Source organism: Artemia sp. Qi Xiang Cuo, chromosome 6, assembly GCF_049724085.1.
Source record: "Artemia sp. Qi Xiang Cuo chromosome 6, ASM4972408v1, whole genome shotgun sequence".
NCBI lineage: Eukaryota > Metazoa > Arthropoda > Branchiopoda > Anostraca > Artemiidae > Artemia > Artemia sp. Qi Xiang Cuo.
In genome coordinates this window covers 9,462,097-9,479,890 of record NC_142799.1, presented here as the reverse complement: position 1 = coordinate 9,479,890, position 17,794 = coordinate 9,462,097, and the positions used below count along the sequence as shown (strand labels likewise).

General features: G+C 36.1%; 1 protein-coding gene across 2 annotated transcripts in view; it reads left to right on the top strand.

Moving 5' to 3' along the window:
- LOC148950844 (uncharacterized) overlaps positions 1–17,794 on the top strand; it is an 84,854-nt gene that overhangs the window by 10,899 nt on the left and 56,161 nt on the right. For both annotated transcript variants that reach the window (XM_089090039.1, XM_089090040.1), the window contains exons 2-4: positions 6,944–7,061; positions 9,180–9,276; positions 13,540–13,643. In XM_089090039.1, the coding sequence (XP_088946165.1) occupies positions 6,944–7,061; positions 9,180–9,276; positions 13,540–13,643 (319 nt within the window). The remainder of the gene's footprint in view (positions 1–6,943; positions 7,062–9,179; positions 9,277–13,539; positions 13,644–17,794) is intronic.

The following is a 17,794-nucleotide window of genomic DNA, read 5'->3' as shown; positions in this document are numbered from 1 at the left end:
AAGTCGAAATTTAGTGGTAAGAACGAGGGCAACCCTCCTCAAATACGTGAAAATTTCTGTTTGTTTTTAGTTTTAATGCTGCTCCTAATTTTTAGTCGAAAAATGTGTTTTTTGTTGTTTTTTTTAGTTTCTCGTCATTTTCTGATAAGACCGGGAATTCCCCTAGCCCCTCTGAGGAAAAACTCGCGGAAAATTCCTTTCGGAAAATTTCTGTATGTTTCCCATTAATAGATACTATAAATAAACAATTGGCAAATTCCATAACTTACAACCCAGTAACCTCAAAATTTCGATCGGATGTCTTTGGGTAATTAAGGGGCGTGGAGGTAGGGCTAGTTTCCCTCCAATCTTTTTGGCCACTTAAAAAAGGCACTAGAATTTTTTATTTGCGTTTGAAAAAGCCCTTTCCAGATTTTCTAGGACCATTGGCTCGATGCGAAGATCCCTGGGAATAAACAAATAAACACGCATCCGTGATCTTTCGTCTGGAAAAAAGGAGAAATTTCCACTTTTTTGCAAATAGGAGATTGAAAACTCTATAGTAGGGTTCTCGCATGTGCTGAATCTAATGGTATGATTTTCTCAAGATTGAGGGATATTTCCCCATTTTTGGAAAATTGGGCAGATTTTCTTCAGGCTCGTAGCTTTCGATGGGCAACATTAAACTTAATGATTTTTTTCATTTGGAATCAGTATAAATATTCAATACTTTTAATGTAATAATTTTTATTGCAATTCCTTTTCTCAGAGTTTCGGCTACTATTGGGCCGACTCGCTCCTTAATCATAATTCGTTTCCGCGACCTGTGATACCTGCCTTAAACAGAGTTAGTATTACTTAACTCAATAATTGTTCCATAAGCATCCTTAAATGTACTATGTTGGTTAACTACACATCTTTGTCCCCAGCATGGGACACATTTGTCAAGTTTGGCACAGTTCCCCCCATGTTTGGCACATTTCTGCCACGCTTGTTGCGTGCCCCCTGGTGTACGTGATTTCTGAGAGTGGGTGCCCTCTTGGAGACCTTCGTTCTCGTAAGGCCTTGGTTAGACTTTCTTCAATATGTTCCAACCATTCCATTCTTTTTCTGTAAGGTTAGCGTCCATTTTTTTAGCACCAATTACGTAGGATACAGAACATTAGAGCGTTGTATTTCAGTTATTGTAATAACTTTTAGCCTATATCTGCCTCCTTGATATAGGAACCTTAAGACAATTCGAATGATAATTGCAACTGATATTATTAATTTACTTTTTTAAGTTGGATTCCAAATTAAATGAAGAGGCTTGCCTGCGGCTAGGTCCTTTCCATTTTCTTTTGGGATTGTTACTGATTTTTATTTGTTCAGTAGTAAAACTGATGACGGTCACTGTATATGTGACCGAAATATCTGGTATTTTTTGTGAAATTTATTATACACTGTCTATTAAAAAGGATTTTATCCCTATTTTGGACTTTTATTTTATCGTAATAAAGGGCAGTATCTGAATAGGCGAGGCACTATTGCGGGCAGTTTGAAACTTTTCTGGTCGAAATCTATAACCAGCTTCCTAATATCTTTTGCAGTAGCAATTTCTTTAGCGTTAGGCCATGCCTCATTACTCTCCTAGCAGGATTTCCTACAAATTTCCAAAGTAAATCGTATGAAGTCACCAAAATATCTAGGCTGCAAATAAGTAAGGAGCGACTCGGCTCAATAGTAACCGACACTTTAAAAAATGGAACTTTGATAAACAATAGATACATCAAAAGAATCAGATTTTTATGCTGATTTCAAGTATGTAAATTTTATCAACATTAGTCTTGCCAATCAAAAGTTACGCGCCTGAGAAAATTTGCCCTGATTTTTGAAAAAGCAGGAGACACCCCTAAAGGTCATAGAACCTTAATGACAATCAACAATTAGATTCACCGTATCAGAGAACCCTACTGTAGAGGTTTCAAGCTCCTATCTGCAATAATGTGGAATTTTACTTTTTTTGCCAGAAAGATCACGGATGCGTGTTTATTTGTTTGTTGTTGTTTTTTTCTAGGGGTGATCGTGTCGAGCGAGTGGTCCTAGAACATCGCGGAAGGGCTCGTTTGAGCGGAAATTAAAAGTTCTAGTGGTCTTTTAAAGTGACAAAAAAAATGGAGGGGAACTAGGCCCCCTCCCACGCTCAATTTTTTACCGAAGTCACCCGATCAAAATTTTGAGATAACCATTTTGTTCAGTATGGTCGAAAAATATAATAACTATGTCTTTGAGGACGACTTGATCCCCCGCATTCCCCGGGGTAAGGACTGCAAGTTATCAACTTTGCCCATTGTTTACATACAGAATTGGTTATTGGGAAGTATACAGACGTTTTCAGGGGGGATTTTTTCTGTTAGTGGGGGGTCAGGGGTTACGTGGGAGGATCTTTCTATGGGGAAAGGGATATTGCTGTGGAGGGGGCGCCGGATTTCCCAATATTATTTTAAAAAACGATCAGCAAATAAAAGAAAAGAAGCTTTTCTACTGAAAATAAGGAGCAACATCAAAACTTAAAACGAACAGAAATTATTACGTATATGAGTGGGTTCACCCCCTAGTCAATACCTCGCTCTTTACGCTAAAGTTTTTTTTAGTACTTTCATAAGAGATAAAACGAACCAAACAAATTGAAAATGATAGCGATGATGATGGGGTTTTGGATTTTGAGATGGATAAGGTCACCAATGCATACCATACCTTTGAAAAAGTTCGGTAATATGTATTTCAAAATGACAAAAGACAAGCCGAGGCAAAAGAAGGAGTTTCTGTCCCACCGCCGGAACAATTAAAAGAAACAAAGATGGTGCTCAATGTCAATAATTGTCATCAAGACAATATTTTTCGTCAGTATAAAACCTAGAGGACGACCCCAAAAAATATACCAAGTTAGTGACTTTTTAAGCTTCCTTCAGGTGAATACGCGTAAAATTTTGATCAACAAAATTTCAATATCATGAGGGGAACATTGGAATTCAGAAATGCCTAAGTGGGGCCTGACACAAAATCGGCTGGGAGCCACTGGTGTACACGAACAGGGCAGGCTGGTGGCTTCATTGTTGGTCGAAAGATTCACATAAACTTGCGTAAATATGCAAAAAAATAAGCTGTTCCGCGAATCAAGGGTGGTATTCGAATTAGATGGGGCTAAGGGGCGGAGATTCTCTCTAAGTTCAGGGTAAAGGACCCCCTACCCCAAAAAAGGAGAGAATAAAGAGTACTGTTTGTATTATCTGTAACACACGCGAGAAGTGAAGTTTAGCTAATGCTAATGAAATAAAACAAAATAGGATGAAAGTGTAATAGTTTAGATATTTTAGCATAGCACATAACAAATACGTAACCTAACCTAGGTACCTTTTTTTGCCCCTAAACCACAAAAAACAAAAGTTTAAATAGTGTAGGCTAAACGCAATGATAAATCACTGTTTGCAATCCTCAGCATAGAAATTGTCCGTTGAAGAAAGCTGTTTGACTAGTTTCGGTACTATCCCATTATGCCGGCCTCTCTAAAAAGTCAAGTTTGATTAATGCTAATGAAATAAAAAAGGATGAATATATAATAGTTTAGAAACAAATTTGGGCTATATATTTGCACATTAGGGGGGGGGGGGGTATAGCATTGCATATATTAAATACGTAACCTAAACTAACCTAGGTACCTTTTTACCCTCTAACCCCAGAAAACCACAGTTTAATATCGCATACGCAATGAAAACCTTGCTATCATTGCCTGCTCTATAACAATTAAGACGTCAAAAAGGGGTTATCGTTGCCTACTCTGTAGTGATTAACCCGAGAGGCCCGCATAATGGGAAAGAATCCTATTTTCTTTAGCATGTTCGCTGTACAATATCGCGCGTGTGTTACAGATAATACACCAGTACCAAAAAAATTTATAGTGACGCCTTTAAAGTGCTTTTTTGGTCTCTTCAAGAAACTGCTATGGTCTCTTTTCTTTTGGAGTACGAAATGTTTTCACGCATGGTTGTAACCATAGGGGCACGCAGATCCAATTTTATGGGGAGTTTCATTGTGATTTCTCCCCCTCTGGAATAAAGTTCTGCTTACTTGCCTGACCTGAACCCTCCAAAGTTTCGCCTTTCTTCAGAAAAGATTACAGGAATTGCCATTTCTCTGACGGCTTCAAAATAATTGATCATTTTCCGCTTAAACATTCACTCACAAGACAAATCTTCCCACCTTTAATAACTATTCTTCTGTTGTTCTGTATTTGCAAATGAATGTTTTCATTGTAGTTCTATCTCTTAGAAATTACGATGTTTTCGAAATATCTTCCTGCTTAAATTGATCAACAAGAATGGAATTTTAACAGTAGATAAGACAGTATAGCCTATTCACAGGTAACAAAGGAATTTAAATGTTTCGGCCTAGGGGGACATTCAGTAGATTCAGTCTTTAATAGGAACAGATGCTCTACGGATAATTTTGCAATAGCCTCGACATTCATCAGATATATGGTGTTAGGGTGGGGCTTCCTGGAGTCCATCCTTTTATCCTCTGGGGCAATTGAATGGTTATGGAGCTATTTTCTGTATGTATGTCACGTATCGTATGTTACGTATGTGTTTGATATTAAGGACTTTCGCTTGTTCTTTCGATTTTCGTCTGTATGGATAATGCATTTCATAACATAATATGCATTGTATTATATATATATATATATATATATATATATATATATATATATATATATATATATATATATATATATATATATATATATATATATATATATATATATATATATATATATATATATATATATATATATATATATATATATATATATATATATATATATATATATATATATATATATAGTTTTTTACTGTTTAAAAAAAATAGAGTTTTGAGAAAGTCAAACTTAGCGTAAAGGGCGAGGCGTTGAGGAAGGGGCAGCCCCCTTTTCATATACGGAACAATTTCTGTTCGTTTTAAGCTTTAACGTCGTTCCTTACTTTCAGTTGAAAAAAAACTTGTTTTTTTATTTAATTTTTGAACGTTTTTGAATTGATGAAGGTTTTGATTTTGGCTCACCGTACATGAATAATTAAAACAAAATTTGTATATTAGTTTTACATTTATTTGGTTAAATGGCTTTCTCGAAACTTGTTTAATTTTATTTACGAACGTTTTTATTAGTAATAAATATACGTAACTTACGAATTAAATTACGTAACCAACTTCTATATTTATAGATTTTTAATACGTATATTAGGGGGTTTACCCCCTATTCAATACCTTGCTCTTTAAGCTAAAGTTCGAAATCTGTTCCAATTCTTTAAAAATGACCGCTTAATCACAAAGGCCGTTAATTAGAATAAATAGCTCTTATAAAAGTACTAAAAAATCGTTGGCTTAAAGAGCGAGGTATTGACTAGGGGGTGTACCCAATCATTTACGTAATATTTTCTGTTCGTTTTAAGTTTTGATTTTGCTCCTTACTTTCAGTTGAAAAACTTTTTTCTTTTTTTTTTGTTTGTTTAATTTCTGATCTTTTTCTTTAATAATGCTGGGAAACCCCGGTGCCCCCTTCATAGCAATGTCCCTTCCCCAATGAAAACTTCCTTAATGGAAAAATCCTCCCATATAACCCCCGACCCCCCCCCCCTACTAGAAAAAATTCCTGAAAACCTGAAAACGTCTGTATACTTTCCAATAACCAATACTATATGTTAACATTGGGTAAAGTTCATAACTTTCAGCCCTTCCCCGAACTTGGGGGATTAAGTCATCCTAAAAGCCATAGTTATCATATTTTTGACCATGCTGAACAAAATTTCTATCTCAAAATTTTGATCGGGTGGCAGGGAAAAAATGAGCGTGGGAGGGGGCCTAGTTGCCCTCCATTTTTTTTGGTCACTTAAAAAGGGCACTAGAACTTTTAATTTCCGTCCCAATGAGCCCTCCCACGATATTCTAGGACCCCTGGGTCGATGCAATCATCCCTGAAAAAAAAAAAAAAATAAACACGTATCCGTGATCTTTCTTCTGGCAAAAAATGGAAAATTCCACATTTTTGTAGATAGGAGCCTGAAACCTCTACAGTAGGGTTCTCTGATACACTGAATATGATAGTGTGATTTTCATTAAGGTTCTATAACTGTTAGGGGGTCTTTCCCTCTTTATTCTAAAATCAGCCATATTTTCTCAGGTAACTTTTGATGAATAAGACTAAACTTGATGAAACTTGTATATTTGAAATCAGCATTAAAATCTGATTCTTTTGATATATGTATTGGTATCAAAATTTCGTTTTTTAGAGTTTTGGTTACTATTGAGCCGGGTCGCTCCTTACTTATAGTTCGTTACCACGAACTGTTTGACTGGTGTGCATTGCCGTATTCAAAAGAGCCCGGTTAATAGAACAGTACCATGAAATAAAAAAAAAATAGGATAAAAATATAATAGTTTAGAAACAAATTTGGGCTATATATTTGCACATTAGGGGGGTGGGGGGGGCAAGGTCGAACCCAGGATTTTATTTTCGGGGGGGTTACAAAAAAACGCATCAAAAATTTGTTTTAGGCTATATTCATCTTTGTTACGTTTTTACGAGTCAGATAAACATTTGGGGGGGGGGGGGTGTTTTCTGTAGTTTCCATAGAGTTGTTACTAAACTATTATATTTTCTTCATATTTTGGTATACTTCATTATGATTAACCTAACTTCAATGCTTGAGTGTGTACTAACTAACAAGGAAGTACCTATATTATTATAATATAGTCCTATATTCTAATATACTACGGGGATTTTGCTATCCAGTGGTCATCTATCGAATCAATTTGATTTCAGTAAAGGTTGGAGATTTATTCAGTTATTGAAATAACTTGTTTTGTAATTGTAATATTATATAGCCTACTATTGTAATTTTTGAATTTCCTGGTGTGTTGTTTCTTCCAGATGTGCAGAATGTCTTCCAAGCCAATCCTGCTGCGTGACCTGAATGAGTATCTTCTTTGTAAAATATGTTTTGGCTATTTGATCGATGCTACTACAATAACAGAATGTCTACATTCTTGTAAGTTCCGTCATTAATGATTCTGTTGCTCCAATCTATTGCTGTCTTTGGCTTAGTTGCTAGATACCGATAGAATATAGGCGTATCCGGGTTCATAAGGGGGAAGGCATGGATGACCATCCCCTAACCACTAAATAAAAAAAAAGTCCAATGTTCATTGCTTAAGAAATATCATAAGCTTAAGACTGACAATTTTTTAGACTATTAATATATAAAATATAATTATATTTATTGCTTTTTGATATTTTAGTGACTTAATTCAATCTAGGATTTGTATTGGTGCTCTATAGTCCGCAACGAGAATTTTACACAGGAGAAAGAAAGACTCAACTTTCCAGTATAATCGGAACACTCGTCCTATTACATGCGCCGTGAAAAGGAGGGCATTTCGACCCGTTTCTCTTCCGAATTCTTAAGATTTTTCTGCAATGTTCCAAGTTTTTACTTTTTTAACCATCTTTTTACTTGTACTTTTTTAACATTTCTTGACAACAATTTTTTAAACGACTGTATATAGAGGTTAAAGGTGGCTTCGGGAACAAGAGAGTACGTGTTAGACTTTGTGTATGGCCCTTCCCCTAAATGGTTATTAAGTAGTTATTCTTTTATTACTCTGCCAAGAAAAGTCCTTGCTCATACAATTTCTCTGTTCTTGCGCTTTCTCTAGCTCCCCCCCCCGCCCCCGCAAAATAAACTTTTGCGTGAACGACTATCCAGAGATACTTTTTCTGAGAACAGTCTGGAACAATTATCTGGAAACTTCTGAATTTTCTTTTAGCTTTTCTGAAAGTGGTCACAGAACTGAATAATTGTTTGTCCATGTACGCTTTCAAACAATGGAGCAGCACTGCATTTTAACCTTGGCGGAAAGATTAGGTTGCATATCTTAGCGGTCGTGACCACTGCTTGGGAAAGCGTTTTAGTCCGTCATGCATAGCCTTAATGGAAAAAAGCAGCACCAAGCCGCTTGAGGCCAACGCTTTTCCCTCCCAATCTATTTAACTTTCCTCTTTATTTCCCCAGACGGAGTTCCATCTTACTTTAAGTTCTGTATTTATCATAAAAACAATCATAGAACAGTTGAATAACTGTATTTATTCAACTTTAATAGCTCATATTTTTACTTTTTTTAACTTGGACCAAGGCCGTATACAGGGGGGTTTAGGGGTTTGAACCCCCCCCCTTCCTGAAATGTTTGTCTGACTCGTAAAAGCGTAACAAAAATGGACATAAACAAATTTTGTATTTTTTTTTAGGTTTTTTTTGTACCCCCCCCCCAAAAAAAAAAAATTAATAAAACCCCCTCCGAAAAAAAATACTGGGTACGGCCTTGACTTGAATTATTACGTTCAGTTTGATGTTGTTTGGAGTGCCTTAAAGCCATTCGACACTTTAAAAATCATTTTGTGAACCCCTTACGTCGGCTGACCGTCTCAAAGACAAAATTACCACAAGAGAATTTTCCCAGCACCATAGGGAACCCCCAAAGCTGCTCAATTACTCAAATATTTCCTTAAGGTTTCGGCAAAAATTGATAGGGGTTGTTGAATGTGTCAACTGTTCGAAGAGCTAACGAGAGTCTAGTTTAAATTAAATACAAATATATTTTTTTTAATTTTTAAGCAACAAAATGGGAGAAGTTAAATGGTTTTCTCGGCTTTCAGTTTTGTGTCGTTTATTCGGATATATTATCCAAGCTCTAGAAGCTATGGCAAGACCGCACAATCAGTTCTAAACAGTTTGGAAACACAAACGAAAAAAAGTTTATAATGGTCATAATAGGATGATTCTTTAACGTGCCGTATCTCCTTAATCTGAAAACGCTAATAAAGGTTTTGAAACATGGTCAATACTTTTATAATATTATAGTTTTATACATATATTCGAGGAATGTAAAAATACGGCAGAAGTACCTATACACTAAAAAAGTGTATTTTCACGCTAATCCAACAACTAGAAAGTACGCTGATCAAACGTGAAATAATGCCGTCAACGTACGTTTTTTTACCGTGTAGTTTTGTAACAATTGAAGACCAAATTTGTAGCCGAAAGACTCAAATAAAGACCTAACCAATTCATTTCCTTATCTATGTTTTTTATAATTGTTTTTTTTTTTAGTTTGCAAAACTTGCATAGTAAAACACTTGCAAGGAAGTAATTTTTGCCCTGCCTGTGATGTCTTGGTTCATAAAACGAAACCGCTAATGCATATCAGGTAAGATGCTACGTAATAATTTTGGCATTAATTAATTTAAAACAAAGATGAACCTTAACATTTCTTCAATTATCATTAGCTAGGATGTATTTCTGCCCTGCCTGTGACGTCTTGATTCATAAAACGGAACCGCTGATGCAAATCAGGTAAGATGCTATGTAGTAATTTTTGGATTAGTTAATTTAAAATAGAGATGTGGCTTAACATTTATTCAATTTCTATTAGCTAGGATGTGATTTCTGCCCTGTGGTGTCCATAGATATAAGCTATTAATATATTAAAATGATATTTATTCAAAATAATACATGAATAGTGATGTCAGGGAAGTACGCAGGGGGGGGCCTCCGGGCCCCCCCCTCAGAAATCTCACGATTTTTTTCATTTTCCCATAATTTTCTGATTTTTCTCACAGAATGATGGGTTTGAAGGATTTGCCCCCCCCCCGAAACAAATTGGGCCCCCCCCCCCGAAAAAAATTCCTGCGTACGTGCCTGGGTGATGTACAGGTTAATAAAAAGTAGCTGCTAGTGCACATCAGGTAAGATGTTGTTTCATTTCTAATAAATATATGGCCGAACATTGTAGCTAAATAGCATTTTCAAATTTGAGAATTGGAAGAAATTAAACGTTTTGTAAAGTGTGCCTTTCTTCTTCGGAATCCTATGGTAGTATTGGCCCACAATAAGGGGTTTGACCGGTGGAGGATATCTAGCATCTCTAACTTTCATAAAGTTTATCTGTAGAGTATAAAATGTTTATTCATACATGTAATAGAGTTGGAACAATAAACGTATATAGGCGACGAGGACAGATTCAGAACTGACTAAAATAATCTTAATTGGTAGCTTATATTCAGTAAAACCAGGATGACACCCAGACACATGACAGGAATTGTCCTTTTACAATATTGAAACTAGTCATCTAGGAAACTGAGATTTGACAGAAACTGCCAATTTAACTATTTATCTAACACGGAAAAGCTTATATATTTTTAAATTTTACAGTTTAATATGTAGCCTTTGATATTCGTATGGTTAAAAAATATAAATCAGCTTTCTATTTTGTCAAGGAAAAGAATTTTTTGGTTCTTGAGCCCGTCAAATTTAAGAGAAACAAATTAAAGAAAGCAATAGGAGATTACAGCGACATCACAGGTAATTGTAAATATCCGAATATCTGGGCGTGCAGTGACTGGCGACGACACTTATGAAAAATCCAGTTAGGCTTTTTTATGGAACCAAACGACGAATAACTTGAGACCTAATATGTCCCTGTCGTAGTATATCAGCCACGGCCTACTCTTTTTTACCTCTTTAGGTTTGTGTCTCTTGACTTCACTTTTGAAGGAATCTACAGACGCATTTTTAGAATTGACGCCCGTTGAGACACCGTTCTCAGCGGAATTACTGCGTCTGACAAAGCTGTTCTTTTTCAAGCATCCAGTATTTGCCGTCTCCTCATGTTCCGCGTAGTCCAACTCTATCTTGTTTGGCGTGTTTCCCTTGACTGACGGCGGCACCACTCTAGATAGCTCATCAGAATTGTCGAAAACAGCGATTCACGCCAAATTGATAACATGTCCCTGTGGTTCCCGATCAATATTACAGCTAGCTAGGCTTGTAGCTCGTTCTTAAAGCCCTTTTCAGATCATTTCTTGCGTTTACAACAGGGTTTTAGGAGCCCTTGCAATAAGCGATGCGTTTTTGGTAATAGGCCTAATGCAAAACGTGTAGCCTGTTGAGGAATGATCCAGCTGGTTGGTTCATATGAGGAAGAATCACAGCTAATTTTTACGTGCAGTAAGACCCCGCCGGATCAAGGTGTTTGGCCCGTGAGCGGGAAGTATTAACTGGGCCTTCTTGTTAATAATTGTCTAGAAAGAAAGAATTGCCGTTCGTGGCAGATTCAGAAATGACAACTATTTGTTTCAATTAATCTTGATAGTAAAATGTTATGTTGAAAACAAATTTACAGGGATTTTGAAAAAGAGCCGGAAACACCTCGAAAAAGCCATCAGATCAAAACATTAGATACACCAGTGAAATTACAGTTGTCAAAAACCATAGTTAGGACATTTCTAGCCCCATGCTTTGAACAAGACGGAAACGCGCTTTTTTGCATGGGTGGCACTGAATTTTCCTCTTTTTCTTTTCTTTTTTTCTTCGCCGCTAGCAGATAATTGGAACATGACAGAGAGCCGCTCAAGGGCTCATTGAAAAGAAAATGTTTATTTCTGATTGCTATTTGTAAATTTGACTTGATAACGCCGTCGTGAAGTGCCATATGGCACCGCAGAAAAATTAGCTTGCTATTTCCAGAACGGAAGGGCTGGGTGGGCCCTGGAACATCATGGAGAGCTGTTCAGGCTTTCGTTTAAAACCTAATTTCTTTGTCTAATTGATTTTTGTAAATTCAACTTCATAAATGGTAACACCGTCATAAAGTGTCATATGGTGCCCAAAAAATGCATTTTGAGGATCATTCCCGGAATGGAAATGCTGGGAAGAACGAAATAGGTACTATTTATAATCTCCGTGGCTGAGAACCATATATCTGAGGCTTGCAATTACCCCTTTTGGGATATTTCTCCTCCCAGCCCCTTTATGATATCAGAAATCGTTTACTTACTAACGGAACTATATGCTTTAGAAGACTATAGGAGGCTATAGACCTAATAGAAGGCTACTGTAACAGGATAGAGAGCTGTTTAAGGGCTCATTTAGAAGCTAATTTTTATATCTAATTGCTTTATAAATTTGACTTGAAACGCCATCGTAAAGTGTCATGACACCCAAAAAGTGCATTTTGGGTTGTTTTTCTACTATTTTTGTGTTTTGATGCTAAAACTAGAAAAAAAACTGTGGGTCGATTTGAATTTTGTATCAGATATTTCCATGAATTTTCTTAAATCTCAATCAACGTTTCAAAGTTTTTCAGTCTTAAAAGTACCACTCTTGTCTTTATAATTTTGTTATATTAAACTAAATTTCTACAGTCTCCTCTAAGAATTGCACTCTCAATACCTTTGAAAATCAGTTTCCAATAATTTTTGCTATATTAAAATAGTTTTTTACTACGTTTGTCTTTTGATCCAAATATTTCAAATTGTTAACTTTTTCGAATAGACATGTAATATTCCTTTTGATTTTCTAGAGTCAAAAATGCAGACAAAAATGCAGACTTTTGATTTTCTAGAGTCAAAATTACTAAGAATTTCACTCTTAGTAACTTTGAAAATCAGTTTCGAATGATCTTTATTGCATCAAAATAGTTTTTTTGCATGTGTTTTTTGACACAAATATTGCAAATTGTTAATTTTTTCGAATAGGCATGTATTATTCCTTGTGATTATCTAGGATTACATTACCGTTACAAGACCGTTACTGGTCTATCAGCTGACGAACCTATATATCTATCTATAAAGAACAACAGAAGAAACAAAGCCAATCACTTAATTAATAGCTCAAGTTTTCCAGAAGACTTTAGTAGCTCTACAAAAGCACCCACAATAGAATTGAAAACACGATAAAAAATAAAAGTAATGGAAAAGGAATTCGATTAAATGTAGTAGATATAATATCTAACGTATCGAAATCGAAATTTGTAATGAACGGGCCCTAATTCCTATTCTCTCTGAATTCATGGAAGATAGCAGCAGTTTTTGTTTACTATAAATCATAAAGACCTATTTTGAACGATTCACTTTTGTAACACAAAGATCATCAAAGATCAGTGCCCTCTGGAGGGAGTAGGAGTTGAGTTAGGTGCTTCAAAATATCTTCAAATGAGATCAGTGGTTGGCATAGTGCGGCTCTAGAGCCGTATGTGGCTCTTTGGCCCCTTAAGTGTGGCCCTGGTACAAATATCAACAGAAGGTGCAATAATATTTGAATTTAAAAAAAAATGGTAAGAAAACATTACATATTATTTTGATGTCTAATTTTGAGGGGCTCTTTTTCTGGAAAACAATCGGTTAGACTGCTTTCAAATATTGTAAAATGTCATCGAGTCATCTGATCAGATCTTCTTCAAACGAAAGCTACTACAGCTTTTTAAGCTGTTTAGGGCCATTTGTTTTTAGCTTGTATTTGTCGAATTTTCACCCAAATTTCTTTTTATACTAAATCGGCTTTTATAGCTTTTTAATTTTCTGTTTTTATCAAGTTTTTTTTTTGCTTTGTCCTATTTATGATAATAAATAATGCTCGCATTTAAACTTAGCCCGTCAAATATCCTCTCTTGCTCATTTTGTTTTTGTTTTAGGCCTGATCGCACACTCCAAGATCTCGTCTACAAAATGGTACCTGAACTATTCCGATCAGAAATGGCGCGTCGAAAAGAATTTTATTCGAAACACCCAGATACAAGTAGGTGCAAGATGAAACTTAATTTTGCTAAAAAAAAAAAACTTCTTGAATTTATTAAAACTTCTTGAATTATTTATTAGATTATTTGTATCTAAATTATTAGATACAAATAATTTAATATTCTATCTATTAACTTGATTACGATTTGCTTTAATGTTGTACACCCAAATGTTTATATTTCTGCCATTTGAATTTTTGAATCTTCTGAGTTTTCATCGTCAGTCAGACGAAGTAAATGTCTTAGCTTTATTGAAATTTTGTCGAGAGGGCGCCCTCTTTCGGAGATCTCGTACACCAGGTGGCGCTTGCTATGCGGGACGAAAGTGTGCCACGTGTTGCAGAACTATATCAAGCGCTGGAACTGTGCCAAGAGTGCCAGAATTGTGACACGTGGGGTCGACTGGTTCCAAGCGTGGTGGGAGCTCAACCCCCAGAAACACGAAAAAAGAGAATTATAATAAAAAAATTGAAGATAAATACTATAGAACACCAGGGGTCGGCAACCTTTCTTGGCTCTGGGTTAAAATCGACCACAATGTTTGAATATTAAAGGGACGTTTTGGTCAGTGATGCTTCCATTTTAAAATAATAAGATACATTTTATTAAAAAAATAATTACAATGTGCTTTAAAACTATAATTATAATTGCCAACTCCTGTTCTATATCACATATTCTGCCTTTTTTTTTCTTTTTCTTTTTTTTTTTGATTATGCGTAGAATGTTTCAAAATTCCTTATTTTCTTCATTATTTTTATTTGCCATACTTTCTCTGTGGCTCCTCAATTTTACATATGGGGAATTTTCTACGGGATAGATTTTTCTGTGGGTGGGGGGGAATAAGGTAAAGGGGAAAAGGTAAAGAATACGACACTGGATTTTACAATCCTTACTAGCGGTGCCGATCTCTGTTTCATGACTTTTCAGCCAGGAAGTGGAATGAGGAGAATAAGCCTGGCACCGAAATTTATATGAGTGGTAGTAACCTAGCCTATTGGAAAAAAGGTACGCACATATACTCGAACGCTGGATTCTAATGTAACAAGGGGAAAAATGGTCCAGCCAGCTTTTTTTATTTCTTTTTTTTTATTCAAGCTTGCCAGAAAATAAAATCCGGGAAAGGCCAATTTTTATTCTAAACGGCCTGAAAATTACATCCATAAGCTGAATTGCATCCAAACTTAAGAATACAATTTAGGTCAAAATGAATCCCAGCAGTATGTTATTCTAAAAAGAATCACATGTTAAATCTAATGACTCATCTATATTTGGGGCGATTCAGCATGCTTTTTTCGTCAACTTCTGGACTTCGAGTTTAATTCGTAACTCCTAGATTAGAGAAAGTTTGTTTTAGTTCCTTTGAGAAGTTGGGTTTTACACTCTCGATTGTCCTAACCAAATGGCAAATAAGGCTAATTTCCATGGGCGTAGGCAGCATTAAGCAGCAGATTGTCTAGGGGGGGGGCAGTCGACAGTGTGATGGAGTTTTATCAACTGCTTTTTCCAAACCGTCTGCTTTTTCAGCCATATCTAGTGTAAATTTGAAGGTCTAGGGGGGGGGGGGGTAGCTGCCCCCCTCCCTCCCTACGCCCATGCTAATTTATACTTCCAAATTTTGTGGGTTCCCCTAAGTGAAGCCTGAAAGGAAGTGCCTCGGCAGACCATGCTACCCACTGAATTAGAAACAAAACCAATCGTCAATGTTTTATGTGAAAATTATCTCATTCAATAGTTATTTGTTATTCGACGGTGATTACCGCGCCTGTAGAACGTAAATGTTTTAATAGGCTTTTGTTTCGCCTGCTGATCGACCCCAAAACTAATAATCAGAATTTTTCTACTTGATTCAGTATTTTCCGTCACAGCTTTTCAAAGCTTTATTTCGTCTTATGTGTGCTAAATTAGGTAGCTTTGGCCTAAAAAACTAAATCTATATTGTTTTAGAATATTATCCTATTTAAACGATAAGCTACGGACCTGACTTGCCATGCTTAGGTTTGGGGTGTGCGTGATTTTTTTTACTAAGGAAAACATAAAAGTGAATTTTTATATTGACATTTTTCAAATTTTCCTCGCAGACTCCTTTGGATTTATATTTGCGAAAATGTATGTGCCCTTTGTGCAGTTTTAGCCCAGTTTGCTTCGAGGGCTCGTTGGCTATAAAAATCTTGTATGCCTTTTGGAAAGTGGCAAACTCTAGGCTGGTTTATTAGGATTGATGAGATAATGCACAAACATTCCTACATGATGTGAATTTTGGAGGAATTCTTAATATAGGTCACTTAGTAAGAGGGGAGGTTGCAGCGACCATTTCTTAAACTTTTAACGCGTTCGGTCACTTGAAAAAAATCGCGAGGGAGGGGCGTTTTCATTTTAGGGTTGAAAATAAATTGCTTGTTTCAAACAATGAAATGAAATAGGTAATTTTTTTACGATTTTCAAGAAAAACACGGTAACTTTAGCTGCATCATAGCTCATGTTGGAAATTATTAGCTATTTGTAAGTTCAAACCTGCTTGTGCCCATCAATTGCTGTTATTTTTAATGGCAATCACTTCTTTGATTAATCCTATAAAAAGGCGGTATTTATTAGTTACATAATCTGCTCATTGGCTGACGTTGACATGATTTTCCCGTGGATAGTCAATTCGGTCGGCTACTACAAAAAGTTTCAAAATGTCTCCTCGAGATGAAATCGATGATTGTTTCTCTAACGAGGGACTAGAAAAGAAGGTTGCTTATAGATTACATAGAACACCAATAAAGACGCCATTTGTAGGAGGGTCGGTGGGTATATCTCTTCTTTCAAGGAGGGGCAAGAAAATCTTGTAAGAAGATTTTTTTTACCCACAAAGGTGACAGTTCTTACGTAGGAGACAAAGGACCAACCAACATTTTTTCTAAATTACGTGTCATAATTTGCGCGGGGAGAGCGGTCCATACCCTTAGAAAATCCACTCAGCTTGCATAACCGGTGACAGCTTAATACTATGTATCGCGTTTCGTTACTGGTATGATAAACGCCCTACCGTTTCAAGTTGTTCATTCATTGACGCATTATAGAACTTTTTTTCATTAGTTTCTTTCAGCTTAGTGTAAGACAAGATAAATAGAAGTGACAGAATAGATGGAAAATATAGCCTATAATTTGGGCTATATATTTGCACATTATGGGGAGGATCCGCTATACTTTACCCCTCCCCCCTCCTCTAATGTGCAAATATATACCCCAAATTTGTTTCTAAAGTGTTACATTTTATTCTTACTTTGGTATATTTCTTTAGGATTGAGCGTCAGAGAAACATATTAGAAGAAAATTAGGTAGGGTGTATATCATACAAGTACCCGCATTTCCATGAAAGATGTAGTTTTCTTGGAATTGCGACTTGATGGGACGTTTTCATTTCAGAGTTTCAAATAAAGAAACAATTACGGTACACAACCGAGATTTGGTGAAGGCCGAAAAAGGAAATACTGTAAAATAAATCTAGCGTTGCAGGATTTGTAATATTAACTATTGCCACCGCATTACGTGAGCTACTTATGGCTTTAACACATGACTTAAAGTCATGCAGACAGAATTATAATTTACCATGCAAATTAAATTACGTTTATGTCCTGTCCATAAACACCAACGGCTTGTTGCCAGAATTTAGAATTCATGCCAGTCAGGAACGTATATATGGATTAATTTTAGGGGATGCTTAAATTTGACGAAAATTCGAGGAAAGACGGATTAATTTAAAATGTGAAATGATCATAAAGATCTTGAAATCTTGGAGAAGGACATGGGTCAAAAGGAAACCCTGTGCACTTGCATGGGTCAAAGTCATTGGGCGGAGGGGGCTCAGCTAGGATAAGCATGACAAAGATATAATTATGATGTTAGCTGACTTCCATGTTTTTGGAATCTAGTTTGCATAGTGTTTATCTGGGCGAGCAGATTCGAGCCTTTGCTATTTTTGTGAAATAAAAATTTTCAAAAATAAATCAACCTCAGAATACAAGCTCCTTATGAACAAGGCTACAAGGTGATGCTTTGATCAAATGCACCACGGCCCATAATTGGCCACAATATGTACACCATGGGCGCTGACAAGGGGGCCATGTCCCCTGGAAATTTGGAACTATAAATTGATTATAAGGAAACCAAA